At 46.5% G+C, this 16,554-nt stretch overlaps 1 protein-coding gene across 10 annotated transcripts in view; it reads right to left on the reverse strand.

The window, feature by feature from the left end:
* Window positions 1-16,554, reverse strand: part of TNRC6C (trinucleotide repeat containing adaptor 6C) — a 145,144-nt gene that overhangs the window by 50,488 nt on the left and 78,102 nt on the right. For all 10 annotated transcript variants that reach the window (XM_081804384.1, XM_081804390.1, XM_081804381.1 and 7 more), the window contains one exon: window positions 4,991-7,591. In XM_081804384.1, the coding sequence (XP_081660510.1) occupies window positions 4,991-7,591 (2,601 nt within the window). The remainder of the gene's footprint in view (window positions 1-4,990; window positions 7,592-16,554) is intronic.

Raw genomic sequence — 16,554 nt, forward strand, 5'->3', positions numbered from 1 at the left:
CCCCAGTGCACAAGGGCACATTTCGGCTGGAACTTTTCCAGAAGACTACGAGCAGCACGAGGGGCTCAAACTATGACCTATGAGGAACAGCACTGGGCATGAGGATTTCCAGAAGACAGTCTTGGGTAGGTGGGACATAATGGCTATTTTTAACCATCCGTTCTCCTCAGAGGGCCTTGTGCATACCTTTACTGCAGTGTTAATCAAACCACTAAGTTCTAGGTTACCATCCCTCCCACTGGACGGTGCCATGTCTCAGTGTCCATATCCCTTCGTTTTTGGCATCAATTACCTTTCTTCATTCTCGCTTCCCCTCATTCCCTCAAGCACTTTATAAAATTTTAAAGTGCTTAGAAATGTTAGTCATGTATTAGTAAAAAAACAGGAGTCACAAATTCAAATACTCCAGGGAGCCAGCCAAGTAATGCACACAGGCCCACGTGAAAAGAACAAGAACACAAGCCTGGTACGACCCGCAGCTGCTGATCTGACCTCAGTGGCAGGAGTGTGGCAGACTAGAAAGCACAGGCCACTCCAGTTGACTGCTGCCATCCAAATCCAATGCGTCAGACCTTCCCGGTTTCCAAAAGAAGCCAGGAATCTGGAATTTTACATAAAACATTTTCATTAAAAATGTTGATTGACATGAAAAATGTGGGCCAATGAGGCACATTTGTGGGATATGGTGCAGTCCATAGACCACCAGGTTTCTGACCTCTGGTTTAGGGACAGAGAAGTGTATGTAGAGGCTGCAAGAGTCTTGAGCTCCATAACGGATTCCGGACATGGTGGCTCAGAGAGGTAAAAGTGAATTAATTGCCAAGGAATCTAAGGAGGCTGGATGGGTCATGTCCAGCGGGGTAGACCAGGGGAGGCTTTGGAGGGCAGTGGTATTTGCACTGAACTCAAAAGGGAGGACAGCCCTCCTTTTGCTCTAGCTGCTCAATGCTCACAGTGAAGACCAAACAGCTACTCACATGCTCGGGCTGTCCTACACAAGATGACCATCTCTGCCCCCGACGCCCCTGCCCAGCTTCCTTCTCCGCAGCACCCTCACCACCAGACACGCTGCATACATGCTTGCTGACCCACGAAGCCTTGGCCCCCCCCTTGCTGGAATGCACCCCCACCAGGACAGGGGTTCTGCCTCCTCTGTTCCCTGCTGTCCCCCAAACCAGAATGCTGCCCGGCACATAGTGGGTCCTAATAAACACATGCTGGATAAATGAATGTTCATTTCCTATGCAACTGTGACATCTGGATCCTGAACACTGTCCAGCAGCCCTTCGGCGGTCCCTGGTAAGCCCTCTGCTCCATTTTGTATGTGGCTATTGCAAACTTCACCTCTGCTCCTACCCGCCCCCTCTGTACTGGAGACTGGTGTCCTTGACACTCGGAGAAAAAGAACCCCAGCAGGTGCCTGTCACCCTCTGGCCACAGACACCCTGGCCTCCTCTACAAATTGGGGAGAACACTCCTCTTGGCTAGATGCAGGGATACCTTTCCTTTGCGTCCATTCTCCCTCTCAGTTGGCTCCTTTCTAGCAGTCTCTCTTTTTTTTTTGAGAGAGAGAGAGCAAGCATGCACAGAGGGCAGTGGGGGAAGGGCAGACTTCACACTGAGCAGGGAGCCTGATACGGGGCTTGAGTTCACGACCCTGAGATCATGGCCCAAGCTGAAACCAAGAGTTAGACTCTAAATCGACCGAGCCACCTAGGTGCCCCTCCAGCAGTCTTTAAACAGGCTCCAAACTCTACTGTCTTAAACAAAGTCTCTACTCCTGACCTAGCCCTCTAATCCCCGCTGTTCTCCCAGAGCTGCACCTCCAGCCTGAGCTCTGGCTGGGGCTGGCTTCTACATCCACCTTTGCTCTACCTCCACGGGACAGGTGCCCCCTGCTGTGCTCCTGGGGGAGTCAGTGAGTGACCTGCTCACGGGCCCACTCTCCCCAGCTCTGAACCCTCTCTGCTCACCTTTTTTCTTTGCTTCCGCAACCAGTTTCCCAGCCTTGCTGCCACCTCTGTCTCCACGGCCCACCACTGTCCCAATCCAGGGCCACCATCACCATCAAGACATTGGTCGAACCTGGATCCTCCTCTACAGCTTTGCTTCCCACCGACCCATTCTTAATTTTACGGTTGGAATGATTCTACAAGTCAGTCTGATTGTTCAATCTCTGTTTAAAACTCCTGCCCCGGGGGCGCCTGGGTGACTCCGTCGGTTAAGCATGTGACTCTCGGTTTTAGCTCGGGTCGTGATCTCAGGGTCTTAAGATCAAGCTCTGTGGGGCACCTGGGTGGCTCGGTCGGTTAAGCGTCTGCCTTCGGCTCGGGTCATGATCCTGGGGTCCTGGGATTGAGTCCCACATCGGGGTCCCTGCTCTGTGGGAAGCCTGCCTCTCTCTCTCTGTCTCTCTGTGTCTCATGAATAAATAAATAAAATCTCTCTAAAAAAAAAAAAAGATCGAGCTCTGTGTCAGGCTCTGTGCTCTGTGCAGAGTATGTTTAAGACTCTCTTTCCCTCTCCCCCTGCCTCTCTCCCCACTGCTCGCGCACACGCTTTCTCTCTCAAATAAATCAATCTAAAAAACAAAAAACCAAAACCACAAAAACTTCTCCCCAGCCTCTCAGTCCTCTGGATATAATCCAGCTCTTTTAAAGGCCTTTCCCGATCTCTAGCTTCTCTCTGCAAGGCCTTCCTATCACCCTAACACTTATCCCAACCACTGATCCTCCTCTGAACTTCTTTTTGTCCAGGTACTTGTCTTTCTGTCCACATGGAGGTTTAAAGAGGGCAGAGCTCCTGTCCTCCACGCTATTATATCCTGAGCCTCTGTGGGCTATGCCTGGCACATAATAGTGTTCAATGATTTATTTTGAACGAGTGTATACCAAATAAAAGGATGAAGGTACCAGTTCCAGAAGCATTAACGTAGATGGGTACAAGAGCCCTGTAGTTACTTACTAAACCTTACTAACTATGGGGCTCTGCTGGGTGATCCGAATTCTTGGATTGAGGAGGTTGGGAGGTAGGAGCCAGGGGAATGGAAGTAACCAGCCTCAACTGGGTTTCCGACAGAGCTCTGGAACCGGGCAGTGGGGGTGCACCAATGGTTCTTTATTCATGCCTGTTTGCATGACGTTTGATGGTGAGAAACGATCTTTTTTTAACCCACATCTCAGTGCATGACAGAGGCAACAAGCACTCCGCATCCATTCTACTGCCTTCTATGAGCCTTCCCGTATTAGACGCCCACAGCTAAAACACGTCACTCGCCAGACTCCCTTGTAGGTCGGATTTTGGATTCAAATTTGGTTCCATATGTAAGGTGATTGAGTGACCATGGAGAAAGAACTCTATCCTTAGTCTTGTCTTTAGGGCATGTTTATGAAAATTTAGGGATGGTAGAAAACTGGAAGGAATAACTAATATGCTGATTACAGAATCAGGGTACAGAAAGATCTCAACAGGCTGGGGGACTGGAATCCAAAGCTTTACCAGGGCCCGAGTTCTACATTTGGGACGAAGCGACCAAATGCACACAAATAATCCTGAGTGAGGAAGGGCTTTATAGTTTTCTTAACTATAAAAGAAAAACTTCAGATTCTAAACTGAATTTAGGACAAATAGTGTGACGTGGCTCAAAAGGGCTAAATGAAACTCAGACTTCATCACCAGAAGTAGGATTTTTAGGAGTGCGGGAACTTACAGTCTCAACAAATTCTGCACTTGTTAAAACCATACTTGTAAACCAGTGACATTTAGTTCTGGGCACAAAGACTCTCAACAAGCTACAGCTTTTCTAGATGACAACAGAAAGGATTTAAAACCAGGACTATGAGGAACAGTGGTAAGGACCCAGGAGTATTTCCTGGAGAATGGGTAGATGGGACAAGAAGCTCAGCCTTGCTTTGTAGGGTCCCAGAGGACAATGGTACACGAGCAATTACAGAAACTGGAGGGAGGCTGACAGAGGCTCAGTCTAAAAAGACAGGACAGCCAGAACTGGAAGGGCACTGGGTGGGAGGTGGCCTCCCTGGCACTTGCTACAGAGGCCTCTAGCTGCGTGGGGACAATGCAGAAGGGGGGAGGAAGGCCCTAAGTGTGATGCCCTGACTTGGACTGGATTCTCCTTCTGGTCCCTCTGCACCCAGGGGCTCTGCGATTTGGGGAGCCCAGTTCTCACCGCCCAGGCCGACTCCGCGCCTGGAGCACAGCGAGACCGTGCGCCAAGAGCCGAAACCCTAGTTAGAAAGTGGGGCCACTGTCAGCTCCCGCTACACAGGCCAGCTGGGGCGCGCCGCGTGTGTATTTAGTCACAATTCATGACCCCTGTGGGAAGATTCTGGTCCAGCCCGGCAAGATCTTTGCCGCCACAGTGTCCAGCAGAGAGCCTTGCACAAAGCAGGAACTCAAAACCCAAGTTTTAGTCTAATTTTACAATTTTTCTTCCAGCTGGAATCACAACACGACTCGTATTGTAGAATGCCACTACACGGATGATTCCGTTTCGGTGCCAACCACACGTCAGGAATGCTGTGGAGCTCGGAAGCCCCCCGTGCACGGACTGCCCCACAGGCCGGTGACACCAGAGATCTTGGCGATTGGTCCCCCAGCCCCCAAGCTCCCAAGCACTTCTAACCGAGGCTGGGCTTGAGGACCACTGGCTCATCCCATAAGGAAATGGAAACTTTTCTAAGGAAACACCAGCTAACACAACGGTCCCCCATCTTTCCTGAGGAGGATCTATTTCTTCTCTACTCTCCTTAAACTGAAAGTGTCAAAAATCTTTGCTTCCTGGGTAGAAAGCTATCAGAGAATCCTACTTTCTTTATTCTCTGGGGACAGTATTTAAGTACAACGCTACACGGTGAAAGACACTTAAATCAGTGTCCTTTGCTACGTGAAAACACCATCAGAGTGTGTACACACAGGTAACGAGAATAAATGACTTTTTTAACTTCTCAAGTGACCTCAGTGCCCTCCATACCTGGACCGAGCAGCGGCGACCGACTCAGCTGGGCGCCGGCCTGGTGCGGCGGTGGCGTCTCGACCACGTCCGAGCTGCTGCTCGTGGTGGGGGGGGTGGCGGCGGCGGCCGTGGTACTGCTCTGCATGCCCGGGTTGTTTCTATCCCACATGTTTACAGTTTTATTGTTGTAGTTGCTCGGGTCACCCCAAGCTGAGGTACCATCATCAATTTCCATTTTGCGTCGAATGGATGGTGGAGAAGGTTCCTCCCAGCCCGTGGCCTCACTGCTGTCCTTTTGTTTGACAGGGACTGGCCCCCCGATCCACCCAGTTCCTGTCTGTTTAACGGAAGCGGCTCCTCCCCAGTTACTCACATTGCTGTCTTGGGGTTTGCCCGCCCAGTTCTGTTGGGGGCCAGGTTTTAAAGACTCTCCCCAGTTTGTCCCTGGATTCACCTTTGAATTTGTGCCATTACCCCAGCCACTGGTCCCAGACCTGGTAGGATCATTCCAACCAGACCCTGACCGATTACTGTCAGCATCCCATCCAGAGCCATTTTTTTTCCCATCCCCCAAGTGTCCGAGGACAGAAGACGAATCTGCCCAATCTCCCCCTCCTGCATTCCAGGCTGGATTAGATTTTTGTCCGTCTCCCCAGTTTTGAGATTTGGGTTTCTGAGGCTCCCCCCAGGTGGGTGACTTGTCCTCCTGATTTACGGTCCCACTCCAAGCATGGCCACTCTTGGCGGCAGCAGCAGCATTATTAACAGCAGTAGAGCTTATCGAGTCCCCCCAAACCCCTGGGCCATTTGGCGCTTTGTTGCTGCTGTCTCCCCAGCCTGTGTTTGCTGGCCCAGCAGCCGGCGGTGCACTGGCCCACCCGGACACTGAAGAGGTATTTGTACTGTTCACGATGGACCCATCACTCTTCCCCCCTGAGTTTGAAGGCTGAGTAGCGGCACAGCCCCAGGCCTCTGTCCCATTGTCATTTTTTCTCTCAGACCTAGGGGACTCTTCAAATTCCCAGGCAGTGTTTTGCTTTACTGGAGTCTGTCCCCAGCCAGTATTAGACAGAACTCTTGGGTCAAGATCGTTCCTTGGCAATTGGATGTGCCCTTGGTCTATCATCCCTTTATCTCGCCTTCGGCCTTCTGCTCCTTCCCTCCCGGAGCTTCCTTCATTGTGACTGCCAGAACCGTCGCTACTTCCTTCACTTGCTGTCGTTCCAGAAGACGCAGCTTTGGCCCAAGAGTTCATGTGTTCACTGCCAGGCTGCATGGCAGGATTCTGGCTGCTAACACTCGGACTGTCCCACCCTGTTGATCCTTTCCCATTGATGTCACTGTTGGAATGCTGGTTTGGGGGCTTGCCCCATTCCCCATTCACACCGTTAGAGGTGCTCCTGCTGGGGTGGCCCCAAGCTCCCGAATGGATATGACTGACGCTGCTGTTGTTGCCACTGCCCCGTCCCCAGGCGAGGAGTCCAGGACCAGCAGGGGGGCCGGAGTCCCAGGCGCTTCCTCCACTTCCTTCCTTCTGCACAGCACTGCTGGATCCATTCTGCTTAGCACTCAACGCTGAGTTCACAGTGTCTCCATTCCCCTGACTGAACCCAGAATTGCTACTTCCTGTGGCAGGGTTACCTGGGGACAGTCCCCACACAGAACTGCTGATTCCTTCACCACCGCTCCCACTGACTTGAGAAACTGATGATCCGTTAGCACCAGGAAGGCCCTGCAGGTGGGGCGGGATGATGGCCCCCATACCGACAGCCATGCCCCAGTTTGGCAGTCCGTTTGTCTGCATTGCATTGACAGGGTTTGGTGAAGAGTTCATGGGGTTAGTGTTATTTGGTCCATCAGTGTTAAGGTTCTGAGGTTGTACGCTGAAAGACACATTCTGAGAAGTGGACGTTTGTGGTTCTGTGCTCTCTTGCGGCAGCAAGTTTCCCCAAGCACCTAAAGTGCCTGTTGGGTTCCCGTTCTGGTTGCCCGTATTTTGACCTATGGCACTGACCGGACTGCAAATACTGGAAGGGTTGCCTGTCGCCACAGTTCCTTCATGTCCAAGTACAGGCCAGGCAGCTGGGTTGGCATTAGGATTAAGGTTAAGATTAATGCCAGCGTTGGAGTTGGAAGCCCCCCAGCAATTCTGACTTCTCCCATCTCCGATCATGTTGTCCATTTTTCCATCCCCACCGCTGAGAGAGCAGTGAGCTGGGCCGGAGCTGGAGCCTGTGGCTACGGCCCACACTCTGGCTCCATTTCCATTACCGCTGGCGCCCCCTGCTCCAAGGGCACTCTGATTAGAAGGGCTTTGGACGAGCGCACCGTTGGTGCCATTATTGCCATTTGTCTTCTTGGTATGTCCAGTGAAGGTGCCCTGGGCACTCCCCGTAGCCATGCTACTGTTCTCTGAGCCACAGTTGGAGGCAGAGTCAGTGTCTGTGGTACATTCTGAGGCAGATTCAGTCTCTGCTCCTGTGATGGAAGGCCACGCCTCCTTGTCAGTCCTGTCTATTATCACTTTATCCCAGCTGCTGCTGGTTTCACCTCTGTACGTGGGCTGCTGTCCCCAGTGGGAACTTTCATAGTGATCTGCCAATCCACCGTGACTGAGATCTGAAAAACAAGAAACACATTCAGAATTAGAGCTTCCTCTCATCCGTCAATGAATCCACTGTGAACTAGTCTTTGGGGGAAGCTCCTTATTTCCAGTTTCAACGTTGAAAGACAAGTGCTAAAAAATGACTTTAGAAAAAAGCTACCTGTCTTCATAGTAACTTCCATGTTTCTAAAATGAGCCAATGTTTCTAAAATGATATTAATCCTCACCACTACCCGACACCATTCTCTCTCTTGAGGGGACTCACAGCGCACATGAGCACATGAGCGTCTCTGACAGTAACAAGGAGAGGAATGCGGCAGGTGGGACACGGATGTGACCACGCCACACCTGAACACACTCGGACTGTGGTGACAACATGTTCACGTGGGTTCTTGAATACAGTCCGCAGTTCTCTTCAAGACCTCCAACTGGAGCTATGGTACGATACAGAGGCTACACGGCTCACTCAGTAGAAAACAACTGTAAATACAGTGCAGAACCATGAAACAGAACCAATATTTTGGGGGTGAGGGACAGAGGGAGAGAGAGAAGAGGCGTTATAAAATGCTATCTTATGTTATTGGGGGTATGGAGGGTTAGAAACAGTTCATTACATTTATATTACTTATCTGTTATCACCAGCAATTACGGTTTGCCATTATTAAACACAAATAAGAACTCTCTGAGGACTTTCTCCCCTTGCCCTCCATCTCCTTGAATCACAGTCTTTGCACTGGAGACCCCAGGATAACGTGATGCGCTATCTTCCATTCTAGCATTCATCTCGTTTCACCCTTAGATCCTTTTAAAGAATCCAGTATTTGCCATCGGCATTTTATTTCCTAGGATTTCTAGTTATTTGACTATTTCTAACATTGCAATCCAACTTATGCTCCAATGAATTTTTCCAGCAGACTCTATCTGAAGTATGGGTCATTTAAAACTAAATAAAAGTAATATAAAAAAATTTATTTAACCTATGCATACAACAAACTCACACAACTTAGAGATCCTTGACGGTTTCTTCAAACAGTATGATGTACAGATAACTGCAATAAAATATTTCTTCTCTTTTAGAACTTTTTCTTTCATTATGTTTTCTTCAAAATTTTAACAAGAAAAATTTTACTCCTGGGAAGTAAAACTGGGTTTCCCACAGAAAATCTCTTTTAAAGTTTAATGGAGCTAAAAGAAAAACAGGGGAAGTGTGTAAAGAATGATCACTATCGCTACAAAGAACATCCTAGAGACAACTTCAACCTATTAAAAAAAAAAAAAGGTTTCGTTGTCTGATTTAAAAGGGATGTAATGAATTCAGAATTTTGCTCTTGGTGCTCAGCAAAGGAAACCACCAATAAGACGAAAAGGCAAGCTACAGAATGAGAGAAAATATTTGCAAATGACGTATATGACAAGGGATTAATATTTAAAATATATGTAGAACTAGTACAACTCAACACCAAGAAATCCAAATAATCTGATTAAAAATGTGCAGAAGAGGGGTGCCTGGGTGGCTCAGTCAATTAAGCATCGACTCTTGGTTTCAGCTCAGGTCATGATCTCAGGGCTGTGAGATCAAGCCCTGCGTCAGGCTTGTGCTCAGCGTGGAGTATGCTTGAGATTCTCGCTCTTCCTCTCCCTCTGCCCCTCCCCCCCATGCTCTCTCTCTCAAATAAAATAGTTAAGTAAAATCTTTGGAAAAAAACACGGGCAGAGGACCTGAACAGACATTTTTCCAAAGAAGACACACAGGTGGCCAACAGATACAAGGGAAGATACTCAACATCGCTTATCATCAGGGAAATGCAAGTCAAAACCACAATGCGACATCACCTTATACCAATCAAAAAGACAAGAAACAACAAATGTTGATGAGGATGTGGAGAAAAGGGAATCCACATACACTGTTGGGTCAGAATGCAAACTGGTGCAGCCACTCCAGAAAACAGTACGGAAGCTCCCCAAAAAACTAAAAATAGAAGTACCACAGAATCCAATAATTCTACTTCTGGGTATTTACCCTAAGAAAACAAAAACACTAATTCAAAGGCAGATGAACCCCTAAGTTTACTACAGCATTATTCATGATAGCTAAAATATATAAGCAATCCAAGTGTCCATCAATAGATGAATGGATAAAGATGTGGTATATATACACACACATACACACATAATGGAATATTACTCAGCCGTAAGAAAGGATTGAGATCTTGGGGCACCTGCGTGGCTCAGTCGGTTAAGCATCTGCCTTCGGCTCAGGTCATGATCCCAGGATGCTGGGATCGAGTCCCACATTGGGATCCCTGCTTAGCAGGAAGTCTGCTTCTTCCTCTGCCCCTCCCCCTGCTCATGATCTCTCTCTCCCTCTCTCAAATAAATAAATAAAATCTTAAAAAAGAAAAAAAAAGAAAGAAAGGATGGGATCTTGCCATTCCTAGAAACATGGATGGACCTAGAGGGTCTTACACTAAATGAACTAAGTCAGCTAAATGAATCAGAGACAGATTTCAAAGACAGTTAACATATGAATCCACTTACATATGGAACCTAAAATGCAAATGAACAAATAAACAAAGACAGTAACAGACTCATAAATACAGAGAATAAACTGGTGGTTGCCAGAGGGGAGGGGGACTGGGAGATGGATGAAATCGGGGAAGGGGAATAAGAGGTCCGAATGAAAATAAGTCACAGGGATGAAAAGTACAGCATTAAAACACATTAATTATGCCCTAGGTGAATCTGAAGTAGGTAATTCCAGGTGAAACTACAAAGGAAAAACAATGCTAGGCAACAGAAAACTTTAGGACCTAAATTACTATGAAAATAAATTTTTTATTGCCAAATACTAGGGGCTGACTCTGCAACCTTGGTTTATGGCAATTTCCCCCACTGGTATTGCATGTGCTACAAAAACTGGCTTTCGTAATAACTAATTTAAAGAGATAAATGAGCCAATCATCATTTAAGGCAGAAAATAAGACCAAGTTAAAAAAAAAAACAGAGATTACTGCTTATTATCAGCAAATCTCCCACAGTTCACTCTCCCATCAGTCTTGCTTCCCTCAGGGACAGGATATACCAGGACCAGGACAGTACTCACTGCAACCCACACCCAGCAGGCGGCAGGAGGTCACCAACCTGGCTTACCAGTGCACTCTTTCCGATACCTGGAGTACCTTTTGAATACATAATATTATTTTTTTCTATTCCATAATAGGTCACAATGCAAAAGAATCAGCTCTTTCTTAATGGTCTAGAGGGTTTGTGTGGAATGCCTTTTGTCTACTGCTCAGCCCCCAACCTGCTGGACTCATACTGTTATACGTCAGATTTGAAAAATGTGTTTGCATCCTTGGATAAGAAGGATAGCATCATAAGCCAGTGGAGAAAGGAAGCACCAGCTAATAAATGCTGTTGGGACATGTGGCTAGCCATACGGACAAAATAAGATCCCTGCCTTTTCTATCATATAGAAAAATCAGCTCTAGATGGATTAAAGACCTAGTTACAAAAAGCAAAACTTTTTAAAGCTCAATAAGGAAATACAGGAGGCCATCTCTATGACCTGGGACACTCATCTTCCTAACGAGTTGATAACTTTGACTCTTGTTAATATTAGAAACAACTGTATGACAGCAGATATCATGTAAAGGAAGCTAAAAAAATAAGCCACGGACAGGGAGAAGAGAGAACAGAATAAAGAATGAAGAATCCCTAAAACTCAATAAGAAAAAGACCAACAACCCAACAAAGGTGGGAAAACGACAGGAAGAGGCAATCCAGAGAAGAGGAGGCCCACGACAGCCGCTACCACGTGAAATAATAACCGATCTCATCAGTAATCAAGAAACGCACGTGAACACCGAGAGATGTCATTTCACACGGAAACAAGAGGACTGTGATTCCTTTCGGGGGAGACAAAAATGCGATTGAGCAACATCTGTATCATTTCTAAAATAGAGAACTGAAGCAAATACAGCAAAAGATTATGTTACATCTGTACTATGGATACAGTTATATTATTTTTTGTATACTTTCTTCTATTTTAAAAATAGATCAGAAAAATTGAAAAAAAAATTGAACGCTTGATTGTGGTATCAAACGAAGTGACATAAATGGAAATCCAAAAGGGATCCAGGCTAAGCAGCCAGTGCTACGAGCCACGGGGATGTGACGAAGAGAAGTGGTCAAACCTGCAGGGTTAGAAATCTGTGTGAACTTTATGCGCGCAAGGAGACTCGGTGTGATTACCCCACCAGTCTGGCACTGAATGAAGTCTGATTCTGAAGGTGAATCCTGGAGCGCAGTTTTACAGCCATCGCGCCTGCTTCATGATAACCAACTAAAGAGGTTTCCCGGACCAACCAAGGAATGTACGTATAGAACCCAAGCTGAGTGCCAGCTAAAGGCGCTCACCATCTGAACAAGCCACGTCCCTTCTCCCCTCCACAAAGTCGAGGACGGGCTACATAATCCCTCAGGTTCTCAGCCGAAAACCGGATGATTTCTAGAGCTGCCGTACTTTCCACGGTAACAGGAGAATCACACACGAAAGTACCGAGCCACATAGCTCGCATGTTCAGTCTCAACCCCAGTATCAAAGCAAAGATTTCTTTTTGTTGTGGTAAAATAACACATTTCCCATCTTAGCCCTTTTTGAGTACACAATTCAGTGGCTTAAGTACATTCATGCTGTACAAGCATGAGCACTATCCACCATCCCAACCTGAAAGTGTAACCTATCACACAGAAGTCCTCTCGCCCCTCTCCCCAGGCTCTGGTAACCACTGTGACCCTGACTATTCCATGTACTTCCTATAAATAGAATCGTACGGTATTTGTCCTTTTCTGTCTGGCTTATTTCTCTCAGCATCATGTTCTCGAGGTCCATCCACATTGTAGCAGGTGTCAGAACCTCCTTCCTCCTTTTTAAGGCTGAATAATATTCCACTGTATGCATACACCACACTGTGTTTACCCACTCGTCCATCCATGGACAATGTGGGCTGCTTCACCTTTTGGCTGTTGTGAATAATGCTGCTATAAACAGGAGTATACAAGTATCTGTTCCAGTCCCTGCTTTCAATTCTTTTGGGTGCGTCCCCAGAGGTGGTACAGCTGGATCATACAGCCAGATCATCAATCTAGGTTTAATTTTTTTTTTTTTTAAGATTTTATTCATTTATTTGACAGAGAGAGAGAGAGAACAAGTAGGCAGAGAGGCAGGCAGAGGGAGAGGGAGAAGCAGGCTTCCCGCTGAGCAGGGGGCCCGATGCGGGGCTCGATCCCAGGACCCCGGGATCATGACCTGAGCCGAAGGCAGCGGCTTAACCGACTGAGCCACCCAGGCGCTCCTAAGTTTAATTTTTTGAGGAACTGCCATACTGTCTTCCACAGTGGCTGCACCACGGTAAACATTCCTACCAGCAGGACACAAGGGCTCCGTTTGTTCCACACCCTTGACCACACCTGTTAACTTCTGTTTGAATAGCAGCCACCCTAATGGCTGTCAAGTGGTATCTCACTGGGATTTGGATTTGCATCTCCTTAATAATTAGTAATGTTGAGCTTCTTTTCACATGTAAAGCAAAGATATTTTAATAATCAAACTGTTTAATTTATTCTGTTTGAAATGAACAGAGTAAAAGACAAAGAACTACATTGTCTGGAAATAAAAAACCATAAAACCCAATGAGTTTTCAATAAATATTGTAGGACAATTCCAACATATGCCACCCTGCTACTCAGATGATTATGTTTTGGCATTTTCTATAAATATTTATAATCAAAATCTGAAACTGTAAATAAGAAACATGAATACAAAAACAAGCCAAAACATTTAATTTTCAAAACATTTATTTTTTTAGATTTATTGATTGATTGGGGGGAGGGGCAGATGGAGAGAGAGAGAGAATCTCAAGCAGACTCCCCATTGAGCACAGAGCCTGACGCACGGGGCTCAGTCCCAGGACCCCGAGAGCATAACCTGAGCCAAAACCAAGAGTCGGACACTTAACAGACGGAGCCACTCAGGTGCCCCCAAAACACTTAATTTTAGACACTATGAGATGATAAAATATAGGGCAATGCTGTTGCTTATGAGAAAAATAAATAAACCTAGATCTTTACATTCGGAGCTACATAACATTCTGTAAGAAAAAGCAATTTATGAACCTCTCTGGGGTAGTGAGAGGCTAATGCTGTTAAGTACTTAAATTCTGTACTTTCACAGGTAGTTCTCTCCCTTTAGATCTTTACAAGAGCAGCGAAGGGCCAAGGGTCAAAGGCTAACACTGGAATTAAGGAGATAATCACGTGAGAAAGATAATTTTTTTCATTTACATAAATTTAAAAATATCAAATTTCAAAAACACGCCAATCATTAGGATAAAAAACAGTAACACCAAGATGTATCTAGGGCATCAGAGGTGCCAGCACAGCGTGGACTGTTTCTAACAAGTATGTCCATCCTCTCAAGAAATGATCAGCACAATGAGAAAGCTCCCGCTGATGTTCATTCCTTCCCGGGGTTTGAGATAAAGAGCTCCAGAATAGCAGAGCAGGATCAACACCAACGTGGCAGTATGGGCAGGAAGAAAAGTCACTCCTACAAACATGCCCAATATCTGAAACAACAGAAGGGCAGGACCAAGTCATCCTGTTAGTTTACATATTGAATATCTCTAGAATCTTCCATTTAAAAATGAGAAACAGAAGGGCACCTGGCTGGCTCAGTCCGAAGAGTACGCAACTCTTGATCTCAGGGCTGTGAGTTTGAGCCCCATGTTGGGTGTAGAGATTACTTAAATGAATAAATAAAACTTAAAAGAAAGACAGAGAAACAAAAACCTCCCCGTGAATAGCCCCCATTCAAGCTCCCTCATTCCTTGACTGGAATATTATAACAGCTCTCCAGCAGCCTCCCCCATACCCACCCCTGCTCCTCTCCAGGGTGCTCTACACCAAGCATTCTTTCCAAAAGGACATCCAGCAGATCACAATGCTTACTTGAACACTTCAAAGGCTTCTTAACATAAAGACCCAAAGTCTTTAAGCAGCCTACTAGGCTTGATTCTCTCTTGGGACCTCATTTCCCACTATTCTTTCCCTTGCTCAGTGCTCAAGCTAGTTCCTCAAGGCGCTTTCTGCACTCTGCTACCCCAACAACCCCAACAACAGGGCCTCAGAAGAAGCTGTCCCTGACCTGGACTCAGCGTCTGCTCTTTTATCTCAACTTGGCGGACACTTCATCTGAGAAACTCCCCCCCACCCCCTGTCTGGGGCCCTTGGACACATTCATCCTAACAGTCTGCCTCTCCTTTTAGTTCATTTAGACCAGGGGTTGGCAAACATTTTCTGTAAAGGGCCAGATAGTAAATATTTTAGGCTCTGTGGGCCAGATGGTCTCTGAAACAACTACTCAATCCTGTCACTGTGGGGCAAAAGCCGCCATAGAGAATACGTAAATGAATGAGTATGGCTGTGTCCCAACAAAACTTTATTCACAAAAGCAGGTGGCAGGCTAGATTTGGCTCGCGGGCCATGGCTTGCCAAGCCCTGATTTAGATGATAACGATTATGGAGTGCCTCCTACGCGCGGGCTGGGGACACAGTGCCGAACAAGACAGACGAGTTCCTTCTCTCCTAGAGCACACATCTTGGTGTGCAGTATCCGTCCACGTGGCAGTCTGTCTCTCCCTCTAGGCTGTAAACTCTGATGAGGCAAGGACCGCCCATTTTTCTTCTCCAGCGTTCAGCAGGGCACCTGACACACAATCGTCAGTGAAAAAGTTTAGATAAAGTTCACATTCAGTCAAAGCTGTAACTGGCACTACAAATCTACAAGTGAAACACAGTTTCCTTCAAAGATAAATTCCAGAACCAGAGAAGTCGGTCTGTAGCAAGACATTTTACTTAAAACAAAGCAAACTGCTGAGCAGTCGTGTGCTTCACCGGCTCCACCTGCGCGATCTCTTCCAGGTTCCTGAAGATGCTGCAGGTCCCGGGCAACCTCGCAGCCAGCCACATCTGTCCCCACGCTGGTTTCACCTGCTGCTGACATTTAATGTCTGTCCTGCCATTACTGGGCATACCGCTACGCCTTCCTCCTTCTTTCCCTATCTCAACTGTTCTTCTGTTTCTTACTTCTTTGGTTCTTCAGCAACATCAAAATAAACTAGGTCTCCAAAAATTAATTCAGGGGCAGTACATGGAAACAGAAAGTACATAAAAAGTAAATAAAAAGTAAACAGAGGGTATTCTTGTGTTTATTCTACCATTTAAAAGCTCTCTTTCTGGGCGCCTGGGTGGCCCAGTCGTTAAGCATCTGCCTTCAGCTCAGGTCATGATCCCAGGGTCTTGGGATCGAGCCCCGCATTGGGCTCCCTGCTCAGGGGGGAGTCTGCTTCTCCCTCTCCCACTCCCCCTGCTTGTGTTCCCTCTCTCACTGTCTCTCTGTCAAATAAATAAAATATTTTAAAAAATAAATAAATAAATAAAAGCTCTCTTTCCAAGGGCAGGTTCTAGGTATTTCTCTGAAAATTATGAATGAAAAAAAAAATTAAAAAGCCAGGGACTATACATCACAGTGAGCTATTAGTTTACCGTCAGAAACAATTCCGAAGTAGTGCACCCTATCATTATTTGTGGAGGTGGGCATCAACAAACATAGCGGCGCCTGGCTGGTTCAGTTGGAAGAGCATTCGACTCTTATCTTGGGGTTGTGACTTTGAGCCTCACCTTGGGTGCAGAGATTACTAAAAAAATAAAACTTAATGCTGCTTCAAATACATATTGAATTAATGTGTAAGAAAGCCCATTCTTTCATGTTAAATACTTGGGGTAGGGGAGGAAGAAGGGGAACCTTTTCTTAAAATGAAAATAATTACTGCTATTTTAAAATTTCTTGATCATCGAATGTGAGACCCTTCGAACATGATTTGAGAAGCTGTACAAGTATAGGCAGAGTTATTTT

The sequence above is a fragment of the Leptonychotes weddellii genome, chromosome 15, assembly GCF_054177405.1.
Source record: "Leptonychotes weddellii isolate Sample4059 chromosome 15, ASM5417740v2, whole genome shotgun sequence".
NCBI classification, from domain to species: Eukaryota; Metazoa; Chordata; class Mammalia; order Carnivora; family Phocidae; genus Leptonychotes; species Leptonychotes weddellii.